The 21,825-nt window shown below is 37.9% G+C and overlaps 1 protein-coding gene across 5 annotated transcripts; it reads right to left on the reverse strand.

Moving 5' to 3' along the window:
* Positions 1-1,307: 1,307 nt before the first annotated feature.
* LOC108572816 (protein unc-13 homolog D) lies at positions 1,308-19,799 on the reverse strand. 5 transcript variants are annotated; one of them, XM_017935135.1, is made up of 18 exons: positions 19,645-19,799; positions 17,977-18,232; positions 8,235-8,399; positions 7,971-8,149; positions 7,658-7,702; positions 7,414-7,573; positions 6,622-7,145; positions 5,998-6,144; positions 5,769-5,906; positions 5,505-5,693; positions 4,690-4,984; positions 4,136-4,494; positions 3,826-4,015; positions 3,434-3,740; positions 2,674-2,754; positions 2,083-2,206; positions 1,737-1,930; positions 1,308-1,641 (listed from the first exon to the last, which is right to left on the reverse strand). In XM_017935135.1, the coding sequence occupies exons 1-18, from the start codon at positions 19,785-19,787 to the stop codon at positions 1,547-1,549; spliced, it is 3,591 nt and encodes a 1,196-aa protein (XP_017790624.1). In that variant the 5' UTR covers positions 19,788-19,799; the 3' UTR covers positions 1,308-1,546. The 5 variants fall into 5 exon arrangements, with proteins under 5 accessions (XP_017790624.1, XP_017790621.1, XP_017790620.1 ...); XM_017935132.1 differs by lacking the exons at positions 17,977-18,232; positions 19,645-19,799 and adding exons at positions 9,570-9,821; positions 14,316-14,341; XM_017935131.1 differs by lacking the exons at positions 17,977-18,232; positions 19,645-19,799 and adding an exon at positions 9,570-9,842.
* Between the last annotated feature and the right edge of the window lie 2,026 nt (positions 19,800-21,825).

Here is a 21,825-nt window from a genome sequence, read left to right on the forward strand (position 1 = left end):
CCCTGTAATTCGCGCCACGTTGGAATTCCAGCGCTTCCGGGGGCCGGAATTCAAGTGTATCATCGATTCCGACAGCGTTGTTGCTGCGTGCACGCGGACGGAATAAATTGCATGCAATTTTAAAACAGAACACATTCCGTGCGGACAGGAATGAGAAACGAGTCGAGCAAACATCAACCTCGTGCGTGGAGTAGAATGCAGTTTGTAAATAACGGATGAGCTTGATGATAGAACTGGTTACAAGATCAGAAATTAATCGGGGAATTATGGAATTTTTAAGTAACATCACCGCTGGTATTCTTTAAATAATTTATTCGCCGTTCATTACACTTTGTAACATCGAGTTATATTTCACGTACAAATATACTTCGTATTTAAAATAGTAGACGGTCCACTCTTCGTCTCGTGTATATAAAGCTCATTTTCATTTCTCATTTTTGTAATGAATATTTTGCAAAAATAATACATAGTTCTCGGTTCGGCGCGATCTTTAGAAAAAATATTCAGTAGGACATCGTGAGAAGTATATCTATGTGTACGAAGAGTACTCACCAGAATCTCCCCGATAACAGATTTCTAATTGAACGATTCAACAAATATGATGCGATAATGCTAGATAAAACTTACACTTTTCGCGTAGAAATGTCGTATGTATGTATGTATATGTACACGTATGTTACAAACTTCGCTTCGATCCTCTGTCACAAGGTTTCGACGTGAATATCGGATAGTTCACTTTCTTTTTGTTTCGTTTCCTGCAACTTAAATGATAAATACGTATGTTGCTCGTAAGTAGCACTTACTCAGCCTTACAGTTGTCCTAGTCTTGAAATGCGGCGTTTGGTGTCCCGGAGGACACTCGATTAGGGCTGTCACGAAAACCGGAATACATATTCGGTGTATTCGAACACACCGAAATATTCGGCGCAATTTGAAATTCAAATACTTCCAATATTTGAATTATCCGAGTAAAGAATTCGTTCTCGAATTATTCGAATAGTTCGACTGGTCGAACTTTTACAGCCCTACACTTTCCAAGCGATGTATAGGAAAGCAGGTTTCAGTTATTAATAACGGCGCAGTCGTGAAAAATTTATAAAAATACTGTATTATTGAACACTGCTTTTCTTTCTATCTCGCGGACAGGATGAATCGTTTAACATCGTAAAGTGAGCCGTCGTCGTGTTAAAAATTAATCCTATTCGTTCGAATAATTTGCAAATTTCGTAACAAGTAATACTTAAGTTTACAAAGAAGAAGAGAACATAAACGTACGATGTTGAAAAATTTGAAAGGAAAATGCGCGTTATGCAGTTTAGCTCGAGAAATGGTTAGAAATAAATTAATTAAAAAAAAAAACAATGATGCTGCAGAACACTCGAAGAATCTGAGGAATTACGTATCAAGTTAATTCTCGCGTAGATAATTTAAATTAATAATATCGTCATTCTTATTTATAGTAGCACCCATGTTCGATACTCAGAACTTCGTTGTTCCGTTGTGCATAATTTCGATCGTCGTTCCTTTGTTCAACAAACGACGACGATTACTTCCGTTCAGCCTTAGAACTAAGTCTCGATAGGAAATCTGTCGCCTGGATGTCTCCCTTTCTGTGTTCTAACGCTTGAATTATGTCCGTACCTGAACATAAAACGGAAGAGAAAAATGTGATAAAATTAGATCAGATAAGAACGATCGATTAACTCTTCGTTAGAAGAACAACAGATCGAACGTACTTTTCTTCGTTGGACGTGAAAGATTCAGATGAATCTGATCGAGAGACTCGATTCCTCGATCCGATCCCGTCTCAGGGATTTCTTTGAACGACAGGAAAGCTTCCGCCATGAATCTCGATCTGAGAAAGTCCTTGTCCTTCAGCTCGAAAGCTATGATCGCGTTTTCGGTCGCCCTTTGCTCGCTGGTTAGAGGACTAAAAAAATATAATTAAACATCTACGGTGAATTTGTGTTGGAAATTTCGTGTTTCGGCAGAAATTGATTGCGAAGTAACTGTCCCAATTTTACCATCGCATATTTTTACTGTTCATTCGTCGATAAATATGAGAAGGCAATTCTCACTTACATGTTGAAAATTTCATCGTACAGAGGATACAGGTTTTCTTTTTGCACGTGAGTCTTAGGCAATTTCACGTCCGCGAATTTTTCCTCTGGCAGTAGCCTCACCTTCACGTACGAGTCACAGCTGCCTGGAAAATAGAAGGGGCACTGTTGTTGATAATATCTTTTCGGGATATACCAAAGGACCCCAAATGTGGACTCATGCACGGTGAAAGTGACTATCACAGTTTTCGATGGTTATCTACGAGGTTCCAGAATGTCGGTGACATTTAACAGACAACGCGTAACAAGTGGGACAGAACTAAATTCATTAGGAATCAGACATTCGTGAAATAATTATTCTACTGTTCGTAAATAGGAACCTTATAGAGGTTCGCATCATTCGTGACAAATTTCGAACTTTCTAAATCGGGAAGATTCTTTTCGATGCTCTAAAATGTTCGTACATTCTCTAACTACACGAATGCAAGGTAATACAGAGAGTAATTAAGAGTTCTTTTGTGGGCCGTGTTCATGCAACTTGAAATGTGACTAATTGTCGCGTGTGCAAGCAACCGAATGAGAAACTCTAAATTGGACATCCACGTTTACATACTTGTCTTCCATTCTTTCAGTCTTTGTTTAGATTTTGTATGAAGCTTGCGTTTCAGAGTAGACACCTTGCCTACCAAATCGCCTATAAAATCGAAAGAAAATGTCATTCTCCTTGTCGCGAATTACTCGCTCATTCCCGTTTTTTGATATCAGTAAAACAGGCAACGAAAGAACGATAAAGTAGACTACGAAGTGCAGCTTTTTGCTATAATTTACGTTTCAAGTATTTTCTACCGCGTTTGCAATTTTCTTTCTTTCTAATTTGCCGGTTAATTGTACTCGGTGATGCTTAAAATTCGATCGATGCGATTATCTGTAAAGTTCAATTATATTCGAAGACAATTGTGATCAAATTTGTGTTTATTGGATTATTTAATGACCGTGAAAAATAGTTCGAATTGTATTGTTGGTTTATTCAAATATTTGCCAATTAATCAGCACTCTGTGTGATGAATATTTTGTAGAAATAAAAGACTATAATAAATATTAATTTATAAGTAAATAAGTAAACTAAATAAAACAAAATAAAATATAAATTCTTTATGGAAAAACATATGTCAATTTAACGTCATTTTCTTCGTTTAATTAAGCACCATGTTTAAAAATATATATATTTACAAATTCAGAAGATAATCACATTTCTCATTTTATTAGAATCACCTCCGAAAAAAATAAAAAATCCCCTACAGTCATGCGACCTCTAAGTCACAGTCCCATACCAAAATTTTCTGCAAAAATGTGTTCAATTTATGTTCACTTACCATTACTGTCAACTGGACGTAGCTTCCTCGCGTTCAAGATCTGAATGTTCAAAGAATTGTCGACGAACTGCGCCCTCACAGTGATCTGTCCGTATTCCGAATCCTCCAACACATTTTGCTCCTTGATTCGTTCCTCGTGATAACGATGTATCAGTTCGGCTGTCTCTAGACCGTGAAGTACCAGAAGATGCTCGATTTTTTCCAAAACCTTCACGTTTGAAGTTTCGTCCGCGCCGATGTTAAAGTATCGAATGAGGGAATGCAGAGTGCGATGGAGGTTCGAGTAAAACGAGGGTGGCCTTCTTTTCTGTTGAACGAAAATGTCGAAACTTCGTTCAATTTTGTGGTATCAAAATGAGAAACGATAGCGTGAAAATTTGACAAGTAGGTACCTCTAAATTGCTGTGCACCAACTGGTACAACGATTCCGATATTATGTCCCAAGTAACAAGCAAGACTCTCTCGAAGTTGTCTTCGTTAAGATTGTCGTGCAGAGTTGTTAAATTATTGTCTAGATATTGTAAAAGCCGGTCCATGGAATTGCTGGTCGTGTCTATCAATTCTGCACCCTCCATGAGATACCTTAATATACAAATTTAAATAACTGTTTTATATTTTTGCAATTTCGATAAATTCGTATTTCACATATTTCAGAAAATTCCTAAATTTGATCATTTCTTTTTTTTTTCTAAATTCGCGTACCTGTTCATAGCAGGGGCCATTTTGTGCGCCACCACTTGCAACAAATCAATGATTTTGTTCTTAACAGTGTCTGTAGCATTGTCGATGATCAGCTGAAGAGTCTGTTGACACCTGTAAGAGTCTTCCTGAGTTTTCTTTTCCGCCAATGCATCCACGATACTCTGGAGCCCTAAGTCATTAGCCAAGGGTCTAATGGACGTCCTGATATAGTCGATATTGTTGATCGCGAAACACCATGCAGTGGATACGAAAAATCTCTTCTCATACACGCTGCTTTCGGATAATTGCTCTAACTCTGTAGTTAGTTCTGCCTTTTTGGCCATTTTGTCTGCGTAAGCAACTGAACACTTGCAAATGTCCTGAAGAACAACAAATTAAAAAATTTTAAATTCATATTTTTTTAGTTATGCCTTTATCAAAGCCACGCAGTGAAATTATAAGTGATGAAAAAGAAATTGTATCGGTTACTTTAAAAAAGATTCTGATATCATGAATCGTGTCAACTGTATTCTATAAAAAAGACTATATTTTTATCGAGGAACTATATAACTCACGTCGATAATTTTGGCAATGAAAGTGTAGGAACCCTCTACATCGGGCCAAGCTAGCTGTGTCCAGAACACTTTGATTTGATAGAATATTGTCAAGGTATCCACGGCACTCGAGCTGTATTGGACGGTATTATCGACTGCTTGTAACGTATCAAACTCCACGGCTCTGTCGATTCGTTTCAGCGTTTTGTACACTGCAATATCGAGCCAATGCGCCACGCCAGCCCTGAACCACTCGTGGTAACTCTGCACTTTCATCCCTTCGATCTGTCCCTCGGCGCACAGCACTTGTCCCAGACTGAAAAGAATCGATTTTTTTCAATTACTTTTTTCGACATTGAGGATCAATCCAAAGAACTTTATTTTTAATATCTCTCAGTTAGAAATCTGGGACAATTCGGTGAAAGTAATTCTGATATAGAAATTAATAAATCTCGCTCTCCTTATGCCAAAATCGTAAGTATGTAAATTTTCACTCTTTGAGTAAAGTGGGTTTTTAATTTTCACTTTTTGAGTGAAGTGAGATTTTAATTTTCACTCGTTGAGTAAAGTGGGTTTTTAATTTTCACTTTTTGAGTAAAGTGGCTTTTTAATTTTCACTTTCTGAGTAAAGAGAGTGTAAGAAAGGAAACAACAATGAAAAGTTATTTTACAGTTAAATTTAAGTCTGAAATAAAGACTAATATCTGCAAGCAAATTTCAAAATCTTTGATCTCCATAATCTCCATAATTTACAGAATCTCAGACTCACTGGATTAGCATAAGAGAAATGTCACTTGATGTTAATGTTATTTTGATTTACGCAATCCTGCACTTACGCAACGTATCTCTGTAACGCCAGGTACAACCCAAACAACGTTGTTCCCAGATTCAACTCGACATCAGCATTCTCAACCTCGATCCTCTTCAACCTTCCACAGATGTCTTCCACGATGATCATGCACATATCGCTGATCCTCTTCTCGTACATCACGTACAAACATCTTGCGTAAGGGAAGTTGATTCGTCTGGAATGAGAATCAATTTGAAACAATGTTCGCAACAGATTGTCAACCCTTTCTGGAAGTGTCTCAAGGGCTTACTTGATGAATAATTTATCGTAGTAGTCGATAGCATTTTGCAAGTCCGCCCTAACCAGTTGAATCACTTTGATATGATACTTCAACGCGTCTTCGTCGGATTCACTTTCTGGGAAATTGTTGTTCAATATGTGATCGAACCTAAAATAAAACAGAAACAAGATCTTTAATTTTCTACTTCAATATTTTCGAGTTGCAAATTTTCTTTTTTTTATATCGTTCAAGTATTTACCATTCTGCGCTACCCTGTTCAGCAGTGTATTTCAAAACGTCAAGTACGGTAAGGTGCTCCTCGGGATCCGGAATCCAAGGATACATTCTCGCGGGAAATAGGATTACGTCTTCAGGAACTTTAAGGCACGAGATGGACGACAGTATCCTAATAAGAGACAGAAAATTAAAATTATATTCTCAAACTTACAGACAATGTCACTTTAGAAGAGATTTAGTATCAAATAATTCCTCAACAATAATTCAACTCGTATTTTTGCTATCAACAATCGTTCGTATTTAAGGAGTGAAAATGAATTTCACAATTTTCTTCAGTATCTCAAAAATTATTACATATAGTGTTCTACAGGTATAACTAAACTTTAAACAAATTTTGTGAAACTTGGATAACAAGACAATGTTGTAATCATTGCATAATACTTAATTGTCGTAGATATTGGAACGATCCTAGCATATCAAAAGGAGGAAAGAAAACAATATAAATAAAAATTATTTAAAACAATATTTTGTACCAGTAAATGTTTAGAATACTCATTTCTACACTGAGCAATAATTGCATGATAGTCAAGTACAACTGTCAATTGTAACTCTTCAATTCTAATCACAAGCCTGAACCAATAATTACCCCAAAATCGCGGATAACTGTGTCATAGTATTCTTATCTCCAACAGTGAGCCTCCTGATTTTGCGAATACTATTAAGGCACGAATACAACAGTTTCTTCGTTGCATCCCAGAAAAGTCTGTTCTCGTCCACTGAGAACAGGCCACTCTCCATGGGCCTCAAGAGATCCACTATTAATTTATTGAACACGATGAAGTTAATCGGATGTTCCTGATGAATTCTGGCGTATTCTATCCATTGGGCCAATGTCACGTTTCTAGCCAGCAGACCTCTTTGCGCACTGTGCTGGAGAAGAAGAACTTCCGCTGGCGCTGACCATCGTCCGCACCAACAGTACTTCTCTATTTTCTCCGTTTCGATTTCGTGCAACAATAGAACCCTGATCAGGTGTCTGTACTCTTGTGCTGCTACCTGAGCGTTGTGCTCCGCGCTGAAGGCTAGTCTCAGTTTCACCACTCCACGGCGCTTCGATTTGTTCTTCTTCTCCAGGGAGTACCACATCGTGTGGCCTGTCGTTGGAATATCCTGAAATTCGATCAGAAACAGTTGTAGAATTATTTTCTCATCGGTGAAAAATTTTGTAACTTTTGATTTATGGAAAGAGAGAACTGTGGAAAACTCGAGGAACTAGTAAAGTAAAATTAAAGGGAAATTTTAGAAAATTAAACTTAAGATTTTTGTGAATTTGTAAATTAACATTTTTTTAGTAGGTATTAGGCAGCGATTCTCAGGTAGCTTTAAAGCAAATTTGAGGAAGATAAGAGATCTCTCGTTGTAATTATTTTATCACTACCTTCAGAGGTATACTACAGCGACCGATGAACTCGTTATCATGGCTGCCAGTCGTGGCGGTAACCGCGATTTCCTTCGCCAGTTTCACCAATCCTCGCACACCCTTAACATCCTTCACCTTACTCATCTTCTCAGGAACTGTTTCAGCAGCGTCAAAATCCCTTAAGAAAGAACACAGTGTTTAATCACCTTATCTACCATAAGAATTGAATCATCAAGTTAGGGTCTCTTTATTTTAGGCTTACCATACTTCCAAAAATAGTACGTCATTCTCTGGGTCAACTAGGGGTCTGCAAAAAAAGCACCATTGAAATTATCTCAACTACTCTTCACAGACCACTTTCCCTCACACTTTGCTTTAACCCTTTCCTGACTAACGGGACACGCATGTCTCACTGGAGTACTCGAACAAAATTTATCGTCCGTTACAGATGCGATGATCGATAAATAAATAATAAATTCTTATAAATATAAATTCTTAAAAATAATAAATTCATTAATAATAAAAAAATTATTCTGTCACGAAAGGGTTAAGCAATCACGTGTCTCTCAACTCACAATTCGAAGTGTTCCTCCCACACAGGGCTCAGTGTGAACGTTTTCACGGCAGTGTTGTACCTCCTCGTAGGGGCTGATTCGAGGTAAAGGGCGCAGAAAGGATCGCTCTTGCCATTCGAGTCCTTCGACACGAGCTCCTTTGCTTCGATCACTTCAACGTTCAAGTGCATTTCCGGTGGCTGTGTAAATTCGAAAGTAATGACTCCGTGCTTCGTAATTTCAATTATATCGCTGATTTCTTGAGAATCGCGATGGAATTCTTACCTCCATGTTCCTTGTCTCCTCTAGAACCTTCTCGTGCGTCTCGTTGTCCACTTTGAAAGCATTTTGGAGGTGGTTGAGCAAACTTTCCTGTGCACACTCGTTGGAAACGTCGTAGCCGATCTGGTGCTGGGTCATGTAGACTAGGGCAGCATAGAGCTCCTCGATCTGTAGTTAATATAGCAAATTTCAAATAATATTTTGTTAAAAATGTTCGATATTAACTAATATTAAACAGAAACATATTTTCGTGAAATTTTCTACGAAGAATTTATTCAGAAATCGAGAAATAATGTATAATACATATATAAATTTTTGAACAATTTTCGAATTGTGAAAAAGTGAACGAATTTGTCTAATTTGAATATAAGTCTCTTGAAATTTACGTGACAGTGAACGGAAACACATTTTCATCGAATTTCCTTCGGAGAATGAATCCCAGCAAGCGCATGATCTAGTATTAAACGTTCTCCAATATATCAGCAATGTTTTTCTACTGTCACAGCTTCCTTGTTGGACGTCAGTAATTGGATTATAGAGAAACGAAACGCAATCATTTACGTCACGCATAATTGTAACATCTGCTAAGTGTAAGACGCACTGTTAACACAACGAGACTTTAACTGCATGTTGTTCTGCGAAATCGTCGCTCGTGCCGATATTCACCGTTCAAAGTTCGCGCCTGTCTCACAGTCGAACGTTGATAGTTTCTGTTGCTCTTATTCTTATCTCATCACCAATATTGGAACGTTGTATGAGGAGCAAACAATGAGTAAGTTCCGAACCACTGTGCTTAAGTACATTGGGAGAAAAGGAAACTTCACGTTTGGTGCTTGTTTGACAAAGTAAGCCTATCTGAGATTTGTCCGATCAGTTGAAAACAAAATTATATCGTGTAATGTGAAATGTCACGTTCGTCTTGATTAGATATACCAACTTAACAAGAATTTTATGAACTTTCAGTTAGCTCGAAACTCGATTAATTAGCGAACAAAAATAGAATTTCGAATTAAAAATTTCGAAAAATTTGCTAATCCGTGTTTCTAATTTGACATTCGTGTTAATTCGAATTTCTAATCCGACATTTCACGTTAATTCGAATTTCTAATTCGACATTTCATGTTACACGACCTAATATACACACGAATTTCTAATTTAATTCGGAAATTTATCGATTTTCGTGCGAAATGAAAATTGACGAAAAGAAAGTTTACTCGTCAAATTTCCGGCTTCCCGTTTCAAAAATTTCAACTACACAAAAACCACAAAAAACACAGATTTTTGATTCTGTCGTACGCCGAACAGAGACCAACCATAATCGCTGTCGATTCGACTCACCGTCATCGCCTGCAGCAGAGTGTTCGTCCTACGCTCGATCTCCGCTTTGGGCACTCCGCGAAAAGTGTTTCTTCCCCTGTTGAGGGTTGCCACCCCGAGGGGTGGACTGGTGCTCACCATTTTCTCTCGAATTCACAAACACGATCCTCTCATTTCACTATTCTTCCTACTTCACGATCACTTTTTCGCATGCTACACCTACGTTCAATGTCCACGAAAATCCTCGATTCTTTCGAGCTTCTCATGCACCGGCTGTACGAAGAAAACATCCCATTCATTAGATGTACGCGATTCCGAATGTTTCCGCGTAAACGATTTCGAAAGACGATTTAGAGCGCGACGATCACCCACGGAGGAAGAACCACGAAGCTGTCGGCCAAGAACAATACCGTTCTCACTTCCGCTCGCCGACACTTTCGGCTTCGAAATAGAACAAAGGCTCTTATGCTAACGTTTGAAACGATCGAAAAGAATTACGGGAATAATTGACTTCACGTTGGAAGTATCTGAGAAATCGCGAAACCTGCGTTGTCGAATATACTTAGTTGTTGTTCGAAGAACGATCCGGAATCGCCTGACTTCCGAAAGTGCTGCACACGCGATGAAGTACACGAACTGCTTGAAAAGCGAGAAAGCGTGCAGTCGCACTTTGCCTGTCGAGGATGAACTTCTACAGTGACCACGACCTTTCTTATCGGGCTACGCATATTTATTCGGCCGTGTGTATGCATAATCGAAGAACGGAATCTAATCGACCATGAGAGCGATCTCGATAGCGTTTTATCGTGGACATCGCTTGAGAAGTATTTGGATTTGTTATTGATGGGTGTAGTTCTGTTTGAAGAAGCCAAATCCATTAACCGAATGATTGTAGTATTGATAATAGGATATTAGTGATTTTTTTATCTCTGGAGTATTTAGGGAAACAATATTGAAATTTTTGAATTACCGATAAGTGAATATGAAAGATTTTTTATTTTTAGAAAATTTGGGAAAAGAAGGCTGAAATCTTTGTATCACTTTGTAGTACTGATGATAGGATATTAATGATTCTTTTATTTTTAGAATATTTGGGGAAAAATACCGAAATCTTTGTATTACTGATAATTGGATGTGAATGATCTTTCTATTTTTTCAATATTTAAGAAATTGATATGGAACAATTTCCAAGTTCATGTTATCATTAATATATTGTACTAACTGGTGAGCTAGAAAATTACTTTGTTACGAAAGTTATTAAAATACATAGGCTAATTTTGTCACACTTCTCACGATATTGACCTAATTCCGGCACTTAGCGTAACTGAATTCATTCATCCTACTCAATTACCCAGTGAAATGGAGAGATACACTTTCCTGTTTATGGAATAACCTAGAACTACTCTAAACAATGTAGTTCGATAACGAAACTAAATATTACGCAAACTAAAAAAACAAATTTTGTTCTGTTTCTTTATTCCACTTTCTCAGTACTCTATTATGTCATTCCATAAGTTCGTACCGAAAGCAGCAAACATTTTAACGAAAATCCAAGGAAATTCTACAGCAACGACATAATAATCTTACCAAAAAAATCGGAAAAATTATTGAACGAGAATTTTTTTGATCAAATTTAAAGGTTCGTTGGAGACATTGATCTGAATTATAAAATTCGACATAAACTTACGAAGCGAGCTAATAAAAAATTTGTAAAATATGAAAACAAAGAGAAGTCGCTAATTCCATTAAAACTCGAAACTGTTGCATATTCAAGGCTCCACATACCATTGTCATAAAGTCCAATGGAATTTTGACGAGCAATTTAAAAAACGGCCCTGATACACTTAAAATTTACTTTTTCCCGAGACTCTTCGTTGCGCAACCACCAGTTTGTAAATCGTTCGTTCTGATCTTCGTTTACCAGGCAAATTTCTGAGGTTGCTCTTTTTTTAGCGCGTTCCACCCGATCGACCTCTCGAGAAGAACGTCGGGAACGCGACGACGTTCGACCGAAATAGTCGATTCTTCGTTGCTGGGTCTTGGAAAAATGGTTCATGGAAAGAATCCGAGAAAATTTCACTCTCTCTCTCTGAAATCCATCAGCGAACAACTTCTCCGTTCTTTGTGGAAATGGAGAAGCTCGGTGTATATCGGACTCGATTACTTCGCGTGGTCGCCTCCCAATAGGAAGGAGTTTCTTCGAAATTGATCGTATCCACGCGAGATAGACGTAGAAGAAGATAGAAAATCAGTTTGGATCAGCGGGTCACTGGGAACCGCGAAAACTAGGCCATAGTCTTTACCAGACCAACAGCTGCCAAGAGCAATTGACTCTGACAATGAGATTCCATGTATTTGTATAGATTTCGCGGTTTGGCTAACATTGGCCTTATTGGCTTCAGACTTAAGAAAGGGGAATATTTGTCGTGAGTGTGGGACAAGTTAGGACATTGATTATAAGAAAATTTGAGGACATGTGCTGTGCTCGAAATTGGGGTGAATTGTTTATTCATTCGCAGATTATTCGATGCCAAAATTTCGAGAAAAAATTTCGCGATCACTAGGTGAATTTAGAAATTTGTTATCAATTTTATTGAGTATACTGCTCGAAGAAATGTAACTTATTCATATACCGTGTATCAAAAGTATAGTCTTGATTTAGCCTTGCTAATTCTCATATTAAATTTCGATAGCTTTTAGGAATTATCGAGTTCTCTAGTTTAACCCAAAATGTATTATTTCTTGTCTAAGAATATTTCATCTTACTGGTTTCACACTTTCAATTCGGAATATCCCATCATTCCCAGTACAAGAAAAAATGTTGAAACCATTTTCAACCAATACTCAAATCTTTCGTAATGAGTGTTCAACTCCACTCGAGTCAACGACCAAAAATTCTTTCACGAAAGGGTTAATACACTGAATCTTGCGCAGTTCCAAGCACCTACCCATTGATAAACAATCAATTCCTCCGAAGTGGAGAAAACGGAACCAGCAAATCGAGGTGGAAAGGAAGGGCCATTTCCCGTTTAACTCGTTCAAATCGCCGTTCAGTCGTGAATCGGAACAAACACCCGCGACATCGGAGCGAACTCACATTTCACTCGCCCATTTCTCTGGCTCGCTCAGGGCCGCCAATTTAAATATCGGGGACTTGCTACGGATTGGCCGTGCTGTTAACTCGAGGACCAATGGAAAAGGCGAAAACAAACGACGATGAATCTAGACAAAGGGAAACTATGCCGTATCCTGTTTGAGGCGACCCACGGGACAAGTGCAACAATAATGCGTGTACGTGTGCTCGCGCAATTGCGCCCAATGAAAATTGATATACCACGGCAATTAGCTCATTGACCAAGAGGAGCAAGCAGCACGCGTAGATCGACGACGTCAGACGGCGCGGAGCGTCGCGACGTTCACGTCCTTCTGTGTCTAGGCCCAATTTCCCTCTCTGATTATGCAAGTTCACGCAAGCTGGCCAACCCACGCACTCCACTGATCTATTTTGCCGCGGGAACGAATTAATTTGGGAAACGCGAGCTTTTTCCGCGCTCGTCTCGTTGATTGACGCTTCTCGTTGCTACACTGCTTTGAATATTTTCCATACTTGGCGCTCTGATTTTAGGAATTTGAATTTTTGCACCTTGCTACACTGCTTTGAATACTTCGCATACTTAGTGCTCTGATTTTAGGAACTTGAATTTTTGAACCTTGCGTTGTGGTTATGAGGACACCGAATGTGAGAAAACTGTGTTTTCGAGAAATGTAGAATTTGATTTGGAAATTCGTGAGATTTAGACTGTCTGTATTAACAAATTCTTTTTTTTTTTTCATCTTACACTGTAAATTTCTTCTATGGAAAAATCGATGTAATATGAAATAAGTGATAGATTTTTTTTTTAATTTTTGACGTAGACTAGTTTCAGAGTGACTGGCACATATGTATTTAGATAGGATTTCTCAATCTTTATCTCACACAGAATGCTACGTTGATAAACGTTACAGATTTTGGTACTCGATGTAATCCACAGAGATAACTGGCCGCTGTGTTATCTTAATTATCTGAGAACTTACTTACTTATTAAGCGTGCCACTGAGTTTCTCAAATCGCGGTTATTAGACGAGGAAATTGTGAATCATCAGTTTTAATTTTGGGAGAGGAGCAATTTATCAAAGCACACATTTCAAACGTAAATCACCGAGAACAGGATGTTGAATTTACGAGCTTGTAAAAATCTACAGAGAAACGTCTCTTAAAGGTGAGCTTGAAGATCAGGTACTGAAAACTACCAAAAGATCTCTAACTTTGCCATCTTGGAAAATTCAGAGCTCGCACTGTTCCCGTTCACCAAAGTTCCCGAGCCATATTTTTCTCGTTTCACATCGGTGCTTCACAGAAAACGACGATTCTTCGGATGAACTTTCTTATGACGATTCTTCCACGAAGATTTCGATACGGAATGAAACTATGCCGCTGACAGTTTGCCAGTTTTTGAAGATACAGCACAGAAGACGATTGCCCAACCCAGTTTTCACGCTACGTTTGATTTATTTTTATTACTGCGCCGACTTTCCGATGAGCATCTGTCTCTGCGAGCTTCTGCGCCTCAATTACTAACAAATAAGACCCTCAAACGCTCAATTACTACACAATACACGATTCATCCATTCAGTCAGAAATCTTGTTCGCCACACCTCGAACCAACGATTCCCATCAACCCTACGTGCAAGTATGTACATCCAGTCCCGTGATTTTCTATCACTTACCAAAGTCCAAACATCACAAAGTTCACAGTAAGAAAAAAGAAAAAGAAAGGAAGAACGATCTGAATTAGAGTTAAAAAAAAGAACAGTTACTAATCATTTTACGCTACTTTTCCACACACTGACACGATACAAAGTCCACTTCACCGTTTCTTTCATTATTCTCCACTTGGTATTCCGTTTCGATTGCAAAATCACGAAATTTTCGACGAGTTTCTCTTCATTTGAAGTGACACTGTTCGATCAAGGGACACTAAGGGTTTCGATCGTTCCACGACGGAAGGACGCGGACAGGACAACCGCGAGGACGCCCCGAAGATGAGATAGGAACCAGTCGAAGACGAGCAACACACTGCCAGGAATAGACGAACCGACAGATCAGAGTCGTCGTACGTCGACGAATCAACTGGCGTCGCTCTCTGTCTACGCTGGCAGAGTCGCTTTTCAAATTGAGCTTAAAGGCTCGATTGAGCTTGGAGGATAACACCCTGCGGCGTGTATCAATACTGTCCTCGCATCGGTGACATAATAGACGCATTCACGTGCAACGCTCTTTCTTCCCCCTTTCTTTCTTTGCTGCGATTCGGGGAATTAAGATCGCTTATCTAATGAACAGATTAAACGTGGGATTGCTTCGTCTGATACCTGAGAACGATCAATTTTGTGACGTGTGACGTGATCGTAGAGAGTTTGCTGTCTCGTTTCTTCGTTTTTCTCTTTGCTTTGGAAAATTTTATCAGATGTGTATTTCTGGAGGATTATGCGAGAAGTTTTAATTCAAGTTCGTTGATATCGTGATCAGATTGTGAAGAAGTTTCGTGAAATGTGAACTTGATAGTCAGTTCTAAGATTTGATGTCCTCGCGAATGATGAATTCAGTTAATGAAGAAACGCAATTAAGCGAATGTATTTTTATCAAACTTGATGATTACAATATTTAATATAAGCGAAGTCTGTGAAAGAAATAAGACAGACTGTTCTTTCATAACTAAAATGCTTATATCTTATTTATGAAATTTTCTGCGTAAACTAGTATCGCAAAACATATTCTACTTTTCTTTTATTGGCTTTTATTGCTACTCACGTAACTCCTGAGGAGCTCGAGGGTGAACGCTGCGCCATGTTCCTCCGGGAGCATTATTTTCGTCACGAGGAAATCGAGATACAGTCAAGGGAGTACTATTGTTCGAGGGATCTGAATTCACTACATTTTCGAGGGGTGAAAATGTTGTTCAAGTGGAGACTTGTGTCTTCGACGAACATTCGATTGGAACTGCAACCACTGCGGAATCGATATCGTTTTGTTATCATGCAATGCATCCTATTGTGGCCGTACCTCTTCAGCTTCACCACCAGAGGGACTTGCTCTGCTCGCAAGTCCTTGCTCATGCTCCTTTTCATGCAAATGCAACCTCTGACCTAAGCCTAACTGTCCTTCGTACCTAAAGCATGGGTCCAGTAGGAGACTCAGGATGAAACACTTCTCTTTTTCCATTTCCTTCTCCATTTATCCTCACTTTCTACGTTCTCCTAACTGTTCCTCATGTCTAAAGCGCAGATCTGCTAGGAGACTCAGGATGAAACACACTTCCCCTTCTCTATTTTGTTTTCCACCTATACTCTCTCACCACCTGTCACCTAACCTAACCAAATCACTACAACTGGTGACTCTAGATGAGAAAAACAACATGCATCAACAAGAAAAATATAATATAGAGCGCCATCAACTAGACAGCAAGAGCAACGAGCAGCATCGTCAATAAGGTTGCATAGCTATAGTCAGTGGAAGCGATAGTGAGGTGACAATATCAGTCAGGCGTCAAAAATGACAAAATACACGTAATCAGAGCTCTAAAACAATAATTTGAGGGGGATAGGGAGCTGGAGCCTCGCTCAGGGCCATTCGCTGTAAACTCGGAATTACTTCCTCCATTGCAGTGTATTTAAAAAATTTGACTTGAATTACTATTGAGCAAGAGGCGATGGAGATTTAACCCTTTGAGTGTTTAGTCCGTACGTCAACCCGGAGTACGTGAAATTTACTTTGCAAGAGGTTCAGAGTCCGTTCAAATTATTCAAGATTAAATAAGAAAACATCAAAACATATTTCCTTATTATTCACAAGTAATTTAATTCATAAAAAAAGTTTCCACCTTTTTATCACATTTTAGTGAGCACTTAAAGGGTTAGGTTAGGTTGCATGTTAAATGAAAGGTTGTAAGTAGAAATTTTAGATATCAATTGACAAATGACAGTCGATCAATGCTGCTACTTAATATTTTTTTCGACCTCGTTATATCGCTTCCACCAACTATACATTCCTTCGCTAGGATGTGCAACCTCTCTTCCTAGAGTAGCCATGCAACTAGAACGTCAACTTTAGCTGATCGCAGTAGCTATTCCGTGAAACTTTCAGATAAATAAAGAATGAAACAATGTCCTGGAATCATACTTGAACAAACGGAGGTAAAAATTGTTGGAAAATTAAAAACAGAAGAATTTGAAGTTCGAAAATGCACGAAAGAAACTGTGACGATTTATTCGTAGGAAATCAATTGCAAATGAATCTCGTTAGGCTACAACAGTGTCACTATCTTTAATCGTACTTCCGAGACACTTTCCCACGCTTTTTCCTCATCTGTTTCCCATAACCTCTGCGCAGAGTGTTACATAAAACAAGTATTCATACAAATACTATCTGAACAGACTGCTCCTTATCCCTGCTGACGTAGAAAACGCTATCAAAGTATTTCAAGCTGTTCGATGACGCGTTAAACGATCCATTCGTAGAGATCATCGGTATTTTCGAGTTGTTCGATGGACCGGCACCTCTCGAAATTGCGTGAGTCCAAGAAAAGAAGCACTCGAAGGTGTAACGGGTTCCTCAGAGTTCGCCATTTGAGTTGAGGGACGCTGGAGCCGGTAAACGGGGAATTTTACGATCGGTTTGAGGGTGAAATGTATACACTGTGGTTAGGAGTGCTCTCGGAGGTTTTCGACACTGGGTAAATTCTTTTTGACGAGGATGAAAGAGCTCTGAGCTTGATTAACCCTTTAACGCTCGTGCACGTGTCTCGCACAATTTTATTGAACTATTTTCCTTCACTTTCCATATTTCTTCATCCCTTCTATTATGACAAAAACGTGTAATTTAATAATGAGAAACTTGGTTTTGTACGTCCAGGAAATAATTTGGAAAAAAATAAAGCTGATAATTTTTGTCACATCAAATTGAGGAAAATGTGAGCGTTAAGGGGTTAAACGATCACAATTCGAATTGAGGTGGAAGACTCGTATAACTCGCTAAAAATAAGGTGATTTTTGTGAATTCATTCTTAAGAAACTATGGAATAGATCTTTTTGAAACTTTTAGGATATTTCATTGAACATCTAAAAAAGTTTTAATATTTTCTAATACAGTAACTAATATTTTTCTCTAAATTATAATAACAATAATAATATCAATTTGTTTCTTTACTGATATATTGATAAAGGAAACCAAATTTCTTTGAAATTCACTCTCTGTTTCTATTCACTCTCGAGATTAGAAAACCAAAGTTAAACTGTAGAAAGTAGCACAACTGGTATTAATTTAAAAAAAATAATCCAGCGATTTTAAACGAGTTTAAGTAATTTCAAAAAAGGAGAAGGATATTTTACTCACGTTCCAGCCCATAGACTCAGCCAAGAAATTCGCGGTGTACTCGTTTTCATCTCTATCGCTATCAGTCTCCAAAAGTGCATCGACAGGCTCCTCAATGCTTCCCTCCAAGCTTAGCTTGTCTTCTTCTTCCTCTTCCGCTTTCTCATCCTCGTCTTTTTTCTTTGGAAGTGGTCCTTCGGCCAATTCCTGTGCTCGAACCTTCTCAGCCAGTAACGTGCCGAAATTTTCGAAGAAACCTCCATCGGACTCCTGTATTCTGTAAATAAAAATTTGAAAAAAGACCGAACTTTAAAGAGCCACTCTGAAAATTATGAAAATTCTATTTTTAAGACGGGTAGAAGAACGCAGAAATTTTTAATTGCTTCAACAAATGATTATGATATTTGTGTTAATGTTTTTTTTTTTTTTACAAGAAGCCAGTGATAAACGAAGAAAGCAAATGCTGAGCTGTGTTTGTAAAATAAATTTCTTATCATTGAGGTATACGTGACCTGTGTTTTTCTCAGCTCTGACCAATTTCGCTAATGGCGCTAAAAAGCGAGCTAATCAAAACCGTCGACTGGATTATCGTCCATTTTCACGGGCGACTCTGCAGTGCTAGCAACTATTACGTAGTTCTTTTGCATTATTACGTTCTTCAGATGCAATAAAAAAGTAAATCTTTTATTATTTCGTTCATAATTATGGTACTCTTTTCCATTGGTGCGATAATTGACACGTTTATAAGCATCATTTGATAAACAACAATGGCACTACTTTTGGATTAAAGTGAAATTGCTATTGCACTAAAGCTGTAAGCTTCATAACAAAGTATTACAGAAAGTATTCGAAAGCAACTATTTTGCATTCTACTATAACACAGAACTTGTGGACCATTTTCCAGAGCTGGACATCATTGAAGTTAATTACAATTGAATTCGTTCATTCTACAAGTGCAAAAATTAAACTTCTTCAATAATATTTTCATTTCAATTTTAACCTGTTAATTGGGTAAATTTCTTGTTCAAATATTGAATGTCACAATCGGTAGAAATTTTGGTCAATTATTTCGTTTCGTCCTTTTAAATTATTGTCAACGAGTACTTGCCTATCGAACTCAAATTTCGAATGTTAATAATAAGCAACGAGTTTAACAATAACAAAATAGATTACTTATTCACACTCCTGTTAAAAATGCAGTATTAAAAATAATATTAATCCTTCAATAAATACGCTATTGCGTCCTAAATATTGGTCACTCGAACGACGAATTAATTCATTTTCCTCGGCTAACAAGACGAATGAATTTACCATTAAAAAATAATATTTTTTTAATTATTCATTTTCTGTAGTTAACAGGCTGAATGAATTTACCATTAAAGAATAATACTTTCTTACTTATTCATTTTCTTCAGTTAACAAGCTGAACGAGATTACCCTTATAGGACAATATCTACATTTTCACTTGCTCATTTTCCTCAGTTAACAGGTTGAACGAGTTTACCATTAAGAAACACTACTTTTTCACTTTCGATCACGCAGCGCCTTTTCGTATCAAGCGAAAAATACTTGATCCCGTGAATAATTTAAACACAATTAATTGCTATGCGTCGAAGGAGTAAGTGCCCAGCTCTGCCGTGTTGTACTCTCGCGTGGTCTCACTTATACGCAACCAAGAACACGCTTCACCTTTTATGAATGAAGTTGAACGCTGCGAATTTCCAATAGAATCTCGCAGTGGTCACCGGCTTCGTTTCAGGATTTTGCCACATTCGAGCCGCGGCGATCACGTAGTAAGGATGCTGTTCGTCCAACTTTTCGAAGTGCGCCATTTTCCCTCTCTCCTTCCTTTCGGCAAAACACACAGACATCTCCGTTTCACACTTGCTTCACGATGCCAATTAACAAGAGACAATCGCGACAAAGAGGACGATTCACGAAACAAAGATGATTGTTTGCCAAGATTTCTGCAATTTCAACTAGAAACGAGCGAAGAATCGATTCGATTCGCGCATACTGATCAGTCTGCGTTCATGGAAGTAGCCATTTTAAGCTCCTATCTGAGAATTCACTGTAGTTTTTAAGTAATAATCTTCTCAACTTTGGTCTTTTAATGGCTTTTCCTCCTCTAGAGAATTATCTAACAATGTCAATGGGAATTATCACGTTTGAAGTATGGGAGAACCAGATTTGAAGTACGTCGATTTGTTTTGGTCTGACAGTAATTTCACAATAATTAACTTCCAATGGAGTAGTAAATGAGAATTATTTTTACACTGTTTCTGTAATTTTACGAAAGTGCTCACTTCACTGTTAACACTTTCATTGTCAAGCACGATTTACTAGCAGGTGAACGCGGCGCCGATGAAAAACATGTCGGTCGAGGCATGTCTGACAACGAACTGCTAGAGGACATCAGGGGAACGATAGTATAATAGAAGGAAGTAGAAGGCAGCAGGATGAGTGCAAGATCCACGCAAACACCCATTGAAATTTTCCCACAATTTCAGTGCGTCATTATCAAGATCATACTTCGTTATATATTATTCAAAAGTGTTTCATTTGTAGCTCAAGGTTTCGACTTAATTGACAGTGAACCATAAGACATGATACGTTCAATTTTTAATATTGCTTGCAATAATTTCTGATTTACCTTTATATGCTTCGTTATATTATTCAAAAGTGTTTCATTTGTAGCTCAAGGTTTGGACTTAATTGACAGTGAACCATGAAGCTTGACGCATTCAATTGTTAATATTGTTTAGAATAATTTCTTATTTTTCGTTTCATTCGAACAATTTAAATTTTCCCACAATTTCAGTGTGTCAGGTGACAAGATCATGCTTACATTATTATTCACGAATGTTTCATTTGTTGCTCAGGATTTGGACTTAATTGACAGTGAACCATGAAACATGATGCATTCAATTTTTGATATTGCTTGCAATGTTTTCTGATTTTTTGTTTCGTTTAAATAATTCGAAATTGTTCAACCTTCGATATTTCCAGGATTGAAAATTGCAGAATATAGGAAAATAGTTAGCAGTAGTGCGATCAAATAGGTAATTTGTATTCTTCGAGATAATAAAGAAGTACAGGGATCAATCATTTTAATTATTATCACTGTACTGGCTTATTATTTCGTCACAATACGGTGATTCGGGACAATGAAAATTCCTGCATGCCCCACTATTGATAACTTCTCAATTGTGTTCAATTGAACACACTCAGCTCTTCTCGTGTACTATTAATACCAGCTGAAATTCCCCGTTTATCAGTTTCCCTGAACAAATTTACAGAAGTTGCCTGCACGATTGATAATCTACTGGAAAGTATGCCTGTGACTCACATGATCCGCGACACTCGTGATTCAGTAAAAACCATAATAAATGCACGTACGGAAACCGAAGAGTGTTTAGATTCGTGGAAATTCTGTTTCCTTATCCAAGGGTTTCCTTTGTTTCAATTTCAAGTCACTGAAACAATTGACTTTTTTGTTTCGATTTCGAGTAATTCAAACAGTTGACTTTTTGTTTCGATTTCGAGTGAAAAAAGGTCCCCTTTGTTTCACTTTCGAACGACTGAAAAACCCTTTTGTTCCCATTTCGAGTGATTTTTCACTGTACTCAACTTGAAACAATTGACTTGAATTTTTCTTAACTTTTGTTTCTCTGTCGAATCGGTGAAATTTTTCTTTAACGCGATAACGACATTGAAATTTTCAATTTAATAAAAATAAGGAACATTAATGGTCACCGATTTAGAAAATTTGTTTCCGAAGGACTGTTTTCATTTATTTTAAGCTTTCACGCCGTATGCAAACAAAAGCAACCGGTTTTTACGTCATTTCTTTGTTTCTTTATTTTCGAG

This window comes from Habropoda laboriosa, unplaced genomic scaffold (genome assembly GCF_001263275.1).
Source record: "Habropoda laboriosa isolate 0110345459 unplaced genomic scaffold, ASM126327v1 scaffold22, whole genome shotgun sequence".
In the NCBI taxonomy this organism is placed as follows: domain Eukaryota; kingdom Metazoa; phylum Arthropoda; class Insecta; order Hymenoptera; family Apidae; genus Habropoda; species Habropoda laboriosa.

Coding starts and splice junctions, on each gene's coding strand:
- LOC108572816 (XM_017935135.1), bottom strand. CDS start 19,787: ATGGCGCACTTCGAAAAGTTGGACGAACAGCATCCTTACTACGTGATC. Junction 4,495..4,689: donor TCATTGCCAAAATTATCGAC/GTGAGTTATATA, acceptor GTTGTTCTTCAG/GACATTTGCAAGTGTTCAGT. Junction 2,755..3,433: donor ACGTCCAGTTGACAGTAATG/GTAAGTGAACAT, acceptor TCGATTTTATAG/GCGATTTGGTAGGCAAGGTG.